Raw genomic sequence first — 9,356 nt, forward strand, 5'->3', positions numbered from 1 at the left:
TAAATTTCAAAAGTTCCTGGGTTGAGCATGTCCCCACATCCCCTAGGAGGTTAGCAACTTCAGCGCTCGAAAGCATGCCCAAGCCTTAGAAAGCGTGCCCCCATCCCCTTAGAAGATTTTGGAAAATTAAAGTAGCTAAGAAGTCTTTTCCTTCATTCTGAGTCGAAATATGATGCTTTAAAAGTAACCATAAAGTAACCATTAAACCCACTGACTGGAGAAATGCTGGCTCTGCATAAGAATTCCTACTGCTGAAAAGTGGTCGAAGCAAGTGCAAAGCATACAAGGAGTAAATTATATCCAAAGAGATACTTAATTATATATGTACTTGACTAAAACAGCAAGGAACCTTCAATGCGTGAGAAATAATCGTTTCAGCGTGAGAGCGCAAGATTGAATTCGTTTGCGTGAGCATCATGCTCAATGCGTGAGACTTGTGAGCACTGTGTCGGTTTCTTTTTAATAAACAAAGGTATTACGATGTGTTATACATGTAGCTTCGTTTTAATCGAAAAAGGTCAAATTTCCTGACACAACTCCTCTGAGACGAAATTCCGACAGGCGACATAGGAATCTTGCTAAATGCCGACATGGCTGGTGGCGAATTTCAGACAGGGGACATGGGTACCCCCCCTAACAGTGCCTCCTTAGTGGGAGGCGCGGTGGCTTCATGGTTAGTGCGCTCGTCTCCGGAGCGAGCAGTCCGGGTTCGAGCCCTGGCCGGGATAAGCTCCGGCCTGATGGGCCACTTGTACTGGCCACTTGGCTCGTATGCAGACTTTACCTTACCTATAGTTTCAATGCACGGTTGTGTTGTTAGAAGGAGTTAAAAACAAGCGAACGAATGCAATCCTCTCAACCGCTTCTTGAATACAAAAAGCGGAGGGACAGTTCCCTGGAAAATAAGCGCACAATGGACATTTTCGACAAAAATATTTTATTCACTCATCTCATTACTGATATATCTTTTGTACGTCCATGAAATTTATCGAAATGAAACGCCCTTCATCTGTCCTTGCATTTACTACGAAAAAAAAATTTAAAAACTTCAACTTACAAGTATACCCTATATATAAAAATACAGTGACATCGCCAATTAAACGCTTTTTTTTTAAGTGCGTCGTAACACTTCAACCTACGTTACAGGAGCCGATTAGTGCGACCCATGTTCTGCCGCACGTACAGACGGTAATGAACAGAAGCACCTTTCCAGTTATAGACTGGCTCTCGGTCAGTGGGGACGAGCCGAAAACGGGGGCGTGCAAAAGAGAAGAGATTAGGGCCCCACCCTTGCCTTCTTCTCCCCCAGACCCTGCTCTTTTTTCTTTCGCCCGCCAGCCTTTTCGCGTGGCGTCAAAACAACTCAGTACTGCATGTACTAGGTACTACTCTAGCTCTCCTCCTATTTTTCCATACATATAAAGGAAGAAATTTTTCGAGTTTTGCAACTGGAAAGAATTTGAGATGTTACGGAGCCTTTCCAGCGTTATCGTCTTCTAAGGACCTTTTCAAATGGCTCACATTTTCGTTCTGGCATACATGTCAAATAATGTAAGATTAGGTGAATTAACTGAACTCGTTGGAGGACCAAGACTTCTCATCTTATTCCATACTTGTAAGAAAAGATTCAGTTTTGTTGTCGAAATGTAAATGTAAATAAACACACAAACAATTTCACGTTTTATCTCCCACTTGGATCTGTTTCTGTATAAGATCATCAGCAAAATCAGATTGAAGAAAAAACACACTACAGTTCGACACAGTGTGACTGTGGAATTTCGCAATGAGAACGTCTTTCTCGGCAATTTATAACTTACGTCAAGAACAACTCGCTCCGACTCTCTACTGTGTCGTGGAAGCGTGTTTGCCATTCTTGTTTCAGCAGCTGTTTGTCTATACCACAAAGGGTTGATAATTTCCCCCTCTGATGTCGATTCTGAAAAATCAAGTCATCGAACACGTCAGTAGACGTTTATATGATGAATAATACGGAGTTCGTTCTTTACCACAGATATAGCTGATAGGGTAGACACCTGTAAACGTAAACGTTTGTATCAATAACAGGTACGCCATATAGGCTTCAAAGCCTTTGTAGAGACCAAACAAAAAGCACTTGCTTCAAATACCATGAGATTGGGAAGTTGAATAGATCAATGTTCGAGCTGAGGCTAAACGTTCTTAGGTTATGTTTGTTTGTTTTTTTGTTGTTTTTTAGCCGCTTGAACCTGTTACGTTCTAAATATGTTCCTAAGTTACCAATGCTAATGCTTTGAGCCTTTAGTAGTTTTGTAATGGTTCTGAATGAGACACATGAAGATTTAAAGACAAACACAATTTTCCATTTGGAAATAGCCGTGGTTGGGACCTGACATCGTTCCGTTATACCGCCTACTGGGATTATGGCTAAAAGGCTTGAGATACTTCACTTTTTGGTTGCCTCAAGGTGTGAATTAGTTGTTTTTAGTTTAAAGGGGTTAAGGAGACGAATTAAAGTATTACATCTAGGGAAGCGAATCCGTTTTATTAATTTGTATATACGTAGTGCTCGGAGCTCGGAGCAATTAAAAGAAAGAAGCTCTTTCTTACCATCGTTTCTTGCCAATTTCTCCTCCATTTCTGGCAAATCAGATTCATGCCCTGTAGAAATTTAGACGTATTTCCTTACATCTTTCAATTTTTAGACATCCTCTACTGTCTGGTAACGTTTAACATTGTCTAGATCAACAAACTCCACAAAATCAAATGTTATTATAATTATCACTTTTTATTGAAGTCAAATTCATCCTACCTTTCTGCGCTTGGTCTAACTTGTTTCGAAGCTCAGCTATCTGTTTTTTCAAACTCCCATTTTCCATGACCAACCTGTCTCGCTCTTCCTCTACTCTTTGTATCTTATTTTTCAACAACGCTGCTTCATTGTACGCGCCTCGAGCATTCTCCTGGCGTGCGTTGTTCTCCGCGGTAGAGCTGCTGACAAGGTCATCTACTCTTTGCATAGTAGCGGTAAAAATAGTGTCAATGGTTTCCTTGAGGGAACAGAGCAGCCCTCTGACATGTTGAACATCTGACATGTAAGAACGAAGTTCGCTGGTGATTCTTCCAGTCTCCAGTCGATGCCAAGAGCTTAGGTCTTCTATCAAGTTTTTTTCGCCGAGTCTTTTGCTATTTCTGCGCTGTTTCTTAATTTCCTGAAGAATTCTGCTACCAGTTTCACAGCCACTTGAATTGCCTATACCTCTTACCGAAATCTCAGAGACTCCTCTTAATTCGATAAGGACCTGCTGTTTTGGATCTTGCCGTGGTTTTAATGACTTAGGAACAGGCTGAATGGTAAACTCTTGGCAGGGAAGATCTTGTTGAATTGCGGAGACATTGGTGCACTTATCTCCATGTGATTTATCCGCGTTGTCATTGTTTTGATTGGCGCATTTATCTCTATGTGATTTTTCCGTGTTGTCGTTGTCTTGGGTGTGAAATTGCCTCTGTTTCAAAACTTGGTCCAGCCTGATGGCAAATCCTTCTTTCCACTCTTTAATTTTCCTGAAGGCTTCTTTTTCCAGTTTAGTGGCATAATGAGGCGAAAGTTCACTGACAGGATGTTCTGTCGCAATCGTGACGCGTCGCTGCTTCGTCTTCTCCTTGACTTGCTTTTCGAATTCCTCTTCACTGATCTGTTCAAACAACTGGTAGTATACAAAAAATTAATCATTGAATGACCTGCTTTAATGCAAGAGAAAAGACAACTATATTCCTTTTTTGTTGTGTTACTGAGGAAATTACTTCATGCATAGTGATTGGCTGGGAGCAGGCCAATTTATTGTTGACTTTTAGTTTGCACTGTTCATGCATTGTGATTAGCTGGGAGCAGGCCAATTTATTGTCGATTTTTAGTTTGCACTGTGGTGCGTATCAACGCGTATGCGTTCGTGATTTTCTCAGTGACACAAAAAATGAGTAATCGATTTACACTACTCGTGATATTTGAAAATTCTTTCAAATTACATTAGCCTTAAATCTCACGTAGTTTAAAGATAATTTTAAAACTTCATTCATAGTGTAAACCCTAAATTGCACTCGCATTCATACGATTACCTATAGTAATCCAGTATACAGACCTTATTCCAAAAGTAATCTCTCTCTCTCGTGTTATTTATATAGATGTATATCGTGTTATTTATATAAAGACCGGATAGGATAAAATAGGATAGGATAGGATACTTTATTTAAAGTGGCAATATGCTTAGTCATATGGCTATCCTACTACTAAAATTAACATAACTAACTACCGTGTAATTGAAGATCCACTGAGGTAAGCTAGATTTTGCTCACGTGGACAGCCCAAAACGCGTTTTTAATTATCCTTCACGAAATCATCCATCCAAGCCTGGTAACATTGTATCCGTGGTATCGCTGAGGGATGCCATGTCTAAAAATAACTTATAAGGGATTAACTATACAGAGACTAACTCTCATACCCTTGATCTTCTTTTGTCCACCGGCAATGGTGAGCTAGTCTGACTAGGGAAGCGTGTATAGGATATGAGATGGTAGATAGCTAACGAGGAGCTAGACTTGCCACAAGTCGACCTCAAGAATTTCAGGGTAGAATATGTAAGGTCGCGAAGCGACCGAGCGAGTGACGAAGTCGCGAGAGGTCGACTTGTCTCGCTTGAAGGGTTTTCATTTGCGTTTCGCGCCAAAAATGAGGAGGAAAGGAGATATCGCCGGAAAGGAGATATATCGATAGATATAGATAGATATCGATAGATATCGATAGATATCGATAGATATAGATAGATATCGCCGGAAAGGAGATATCCAGTGGCGAAGGTTTACTTTTGACAAACATTTTGTGCCGAAATTGCGTAGACAAAAACGAAACCGTAGTTCGGAAGATTCTTGAAGTAAGAGAGAGCTTCAAATCACCGAGGAAGTCCATTGAAGCCGAGAAAGGCGGAGCAACATGTGGCGATAGTTGCTGAGAATCGTCGCTGGACTTCCAAATACCAGTTTAACTTTAAGATCTAAAATGTCCTGTAACTGTTGTTCAGAATAGTCGTCTCCCTGATCTTTCATCAGGGAAATAAGCGGAACCACCACCAAGACGATGGAGTTGCTATTCGCATAATCTCCATTCAAACAATCAAATGCATACGGAGCTAGCTCGAAAGTCAAACTTTTCCCAGCTCCGGTTGGTGCAGAAACAAACACATCTCTTCCAGACAGATATGCTTCCACTGTTTTCTTCTGGTAGTCACGAAATACATGATATCCCGTGGCCTTTGAAGCTTCGTTAATGGCTTTCGCAATCGACCCCATATTGAATTTAACCGCAAGTCACGTTTCGTTGCGCATAGTTTGACAATTCGGTCCCCAAGGGATATCCAGGGGACCTCTGATTGGTTGAAGCGCAGCGACCCGTTTTTGGGTCGCTAAAATTGGCGGCAATCAAGCAGGAAAAGTCCTTCGTCTGGCGGGTACTGAATAAACAAGAAGAAGGACTTTTCAGAAAGTCTAACGAGGAGCGTAGACCAAGTTTTAGATTTCGTATCATGCACGTGTAGAACAATGGTTTAATTAAACAAAAGCATCAAATATCGGTAACTCTTGCTAATTACATAAGTTTTGCAAAAAAAGAACGGAGGATGGAAACATCACATAACTTATTAAGTAAGCGAACTCGCACTCCAAGCAAGCTTACTCGCACTTTGGGAGGCGCGGTGGCCTCATGGTTAGTGCGCTCGTCTCCGGATCGAGCGGTCCGGGTTCGAGCCCTGGCCGGGGACATTGTGTTGTGTTCTTGGGCAAGACACTTTACTCTCACAGTGCCTCTCTCCACCCAGATGTATAAATGGGTACAGTGAACTTAATGTTGGGGGTAACCCTGCGATAGACTAGCATCCCATCCAGGGGGGAGTAGAAATACTCCTAGTCGCTTCATGCTACAGAAACCAGGATAAGCTCCGGCCTGATGGGCCACTTGGCTCGCATGCAGACTTTACCTTTTTTACTCGCACTCCAGATAAAGATTCAAAGACATGAAAGTAGTATAGATGGCTCATATGGGTCGTGACTTCCGTCACGTCATCACTCTTGAATTATTAATTTGGTCCCTGAGCCGGCTGAAAACTAACCGGCGCCATCTTGTTTATGCAAATCGCAAATACTGCAATCTGATTGGTCGAGAGCAACTTTTAATGAGATGTACTGCGCTCTGATTGGTTACCGCCCATATGAGCAACCTATACTACTATGAAACTACACGGAGGGCCATCACATGTACGTATAAAAATTACTTGCACATTATTTAATTACTTACGTTGGTTGAAGATCTCTTAAATAAAACTTCTTCAGTGACTTCATTAACCAGACTAAGAGATGATGTTCGAGCCTTGTTGTCAAATGAGCCACTCTGTTTAGTCGTGAGTCGAGGATCACTGCCTTGCTGTTCAGTTCTTGTCCAGTAACTGACTACTACTTCGCCCAAGTCTTTACGCTCACTGGATCCAGCACTTTCCAAAACTGCATTATCGATTTGCTGTTGGAAACCTTTGTGCGAAGGTGACGGCTCTTCGACCAGCCTCTCTAAACTTGGAATGTAGTTAGCGTGTAAACTACTTTTAGTTGAGACACGTCTCACATGAACTTGATTAGAAAACAGTGTACTACCAGCTGAAGGGATGGATGGCACAGATCCATTCAGATCGCTCGGTCTCCAGCTTAGCACGGCTCCATCATTGATCTGTACTCCACTGTCACCTTTCCGTCGCGGTGTTACAACACTGGATGACGATAGTTTCAGTAGCATTTCTTCGTCTTCGTCTTGTGCCAGTAAAAGTACCGACTTCTCAGGAAACTTGACGACAACATCGGACGCCACTCGTTGACAGGTGGAGTGTTCAGACCTCAGGCCTGACGTCAAGTGAGGTAGAAGTGTTAAACTTTTTGTTTTGCCGAGGAAATACGCTTTACCTTCGCTTGTTGCTTGCTTTCGACATGAAAAGGTTTTGGACCCCGGCCTAAAAACCAAAACATAAAAATGATTAAATCTGTTTACGTCGCAACTAAAACTCATGCCGGAACAATACCTGAATTTAAACCTGTTGCTTTTTAGCGCTTTGGAAAGGTATGGTTTAATAGGATTTTTGGTTTTAATTCCATCATCTGTGTACCTTTTTTTTACTGGCCTATTAAGGCGTTAATTAGGCGTTTTTTTTTTAGAGTGGTAAGAGCTTTGTGAGCTTCACAGAAAACTATTTACTCTTCCTTCATACCTCACTGTTACATATTTACAAACTTCGCAAAACCAAATCTCCATTTAATTGCGTACCTGCCAACTGGCGACTTCATACTTTTGGAAGTTGAAGTGGTGATCCTTTCATCTTTAGATTCTGTTGACGTGTCAAAATAAAATGGGAAAATTGCATTTTACAACTGAAAGGTAGCCAAAAAAGATCAAAAGTCTATAAATAGTAGTTTCCTTGTTCATTATTTGATCAGGTGAGTGAGGCTATTTATTGACTTGCGCAGACCACAAGCGGATGTTGACGCCTGCGCCTTGTGTGTTTTGAATAATTGTTCAATTTCCGTGAAAGAGCGAAAGGCGAGCAATCTAGTTAGTCTTTATTGGTTCTAATAAGAAGTTACTACAGCTTGTAATTTCGTTTAGTGGATACTAAATGTTTGTCTGAATCATATATATCCTCCGTAGGAAGGATGTTTTCTTTGAAACTGCCTTAAAGCATGTAACAGATCAGTACAAATTTAATTGTAATTCTTGCACACAGTTGAAATTGCAACTCCTAACAACTTTAAGTTGTCTAATGACTATTTTGTAACAGGAAAATCATTAAAATACTCCATGAATCGTACCAGGTCGTAGATCACTTCTCAGCGGTGAACCGCCGTTATTATCCCCGCTGCCTGAACTTCCGTTGACTTCCTTTGAAGCAAATCTTTCACAGCTTTTGGTCGTCCTTAATGGTTGCGCCTGAAAACGGAATAAATTTCAATGAGCCAAGAAGCCTGTAAGAAACAGGCACTGAAAATGAACCAAAACAAACTTTACAGCTAAGAAGTTCGTTGACGATTATTTTGCAAATGGCTGAGTTATGAACAACGCTACAGGTTAGAATATGGGCGTATCATTATTTCTTTGTATGAACTTCAGCTCTACGGAATAGTGTAATGTTGTTTTTGAAAGCAATCATATTTTGTCACAGTGATACTCTTGAAGAGACATACTGTACATATCCTGGCAAGAAAGAAACTCCATATAAGCTTTCAAGTCGCAGATTGTGTAGCAGGAGGGGACCGAAAATCTCCTTCAACTTTAGAAAATAAACTGTTAACTTAGTCCGGGCAAACGCCTGAAATGTCAGTCAACCATCGTAGGCGAAATTGTTTACTGCAACAAATAGTTCTTGTATCTTCTCGTGAACGCAATCGTTATTTCACAGCTAATGACCATGCATGTGTTCTGGTGTTAACTATGCTGTACTAAGTCCTAAATTAAAGGACTCCTACTCAACCCATAAGCAACAAATTTTTCTTACGCTATAGACACCAACACTCTTGTGACTCTTGAACTTTCGGATCTTTGGTCGGACGATTTTAAAGATGTCTTTCTTGTCACCAGAACCAACAGCTGCAGAAAGGTCAAACGGCACAGGAAAATTCCCGCTAAAAGTGGTGCGACAATGCCGTGTGAGCTCTTCAATATCCGTCATTGAAAGAGATCTCTCGACAGGCGAGGGCGCCATTTTAACTTTTCAGCTGGAGAAAAAAGAAAGACTCAAAAAATACTTCCAAGGTGAAGAGGTTCCTGGCTAAAAATAAAAAAAGCCAGAGCAATGAATGAAGTTAACATCCCCGTAAATTGCAATAGTATACCACTCAAATCAACTGAAATTAGATCAAACTTTATTGAACCTCCCCACTTGGGCTTTTCAGGGAAAATATATTGAAATTTACAGCGCTTTCGATAAGCCAATTCTAAATTTTAAAACTTTAGTAATAACTAGGCATGCAATGATTAAAAAATAAAAAAAACTGCGGTAAACTTAAGCTGATGAATCCAATTAATTGAAACAAAAAAAGCATATTTCGTTTGCGTTTAATTGTTGGCAATCGCACGCGGCAAATCTAAGGTACACTGCTGGAGTACTTACTAAATAAATATGATACGGCGAAGAGAAACCTTACCTTCCTATCCTGATTACCTCGATCGAGACGTTCCACAAAAGAAAAGCGTTGTTTAGAGAATTTCTCGATAAGTTAGTTTTGTTATATTATTGGTTTGGTTGATTTTCGCATCAACAAACAAACAATTATACAGTAAGTGACGTCACAAAAGG

The 9,356-nt window shown here is 40.8% G+C and overlaps 1 protein-coding gene across 1 annotated transcript; it reads right to left on the reverse strand.

Annotated features, from left to right (window-relative positions):
- Positions 1-920: 920 nt before the first annotated feature.
- LOC110046024 (uncharacterized) lies at positions 921-8,762 on the reverse strand. Its single transcript, XM_089289778.1, has 8 exons — positions 8,556-8,762; positions 7,873-7,990; positions 7,331-7,391; positions 6,320-7,019; positions 2,789-3,671; positions 2,587-2,637; positions 1,818-1,936; positions 921-1,024 (listed from the first exon to the last, which is right to left on the reverse strand). Exons 1-8 carry the CDS (start codon positions 8,760-8,762, stop codon positions 1,022-1,024), a joined length of 2,142 nt encoding a protein of 713 aa, XP_089145904.1. The 3' UTR covers positions 921-1,021.
- Positions 8,763-9,356: the final 594 nt, after the last annotated feature.

Source organism: Orbicella faveolata, unplaced genomic scaffold (genome assembly GCF_042242905.1).
Source record: "Orbicella faveolata isolate gen_17 unplaced genomic scaffold, um_ofav_v1 contig_2, whole genome shotgun sequence".
NCBI lineage: Eukaryota > Metazoa > Cnidaria > Anthozoa > Scleractinia > Merulinidae > Orbicella > Orbicella faveolata.

What these genes read in the sequence shown, in the direction of transcription:
- LOC110046024 (XM_089289778.1), bottom strand. Translation starts at nt 8,762, where the DNA reads ATGGCGCCCTCGCCTGTCGAGAGATCTCTTTCAATGACGGATATTGAA. An exon ending in GTTAGACCAAGCGCAGAAAG is followed by an intron (nt 2,638 to 2,788) that starts GTAGGATGAATT and finishes AAATTTCTACAG; the next exon opens with GGCATGAATCTGATTTGCCA. An exon ending in GAAATTGGCAAGAAACGATG is followed by an intron (nt 1,937 to 2,586) that starts GTAAGAAAGAGC and finishes TTGATTTTTCAG; the next exon opens with AATCGACATCAGAGGGGGAA.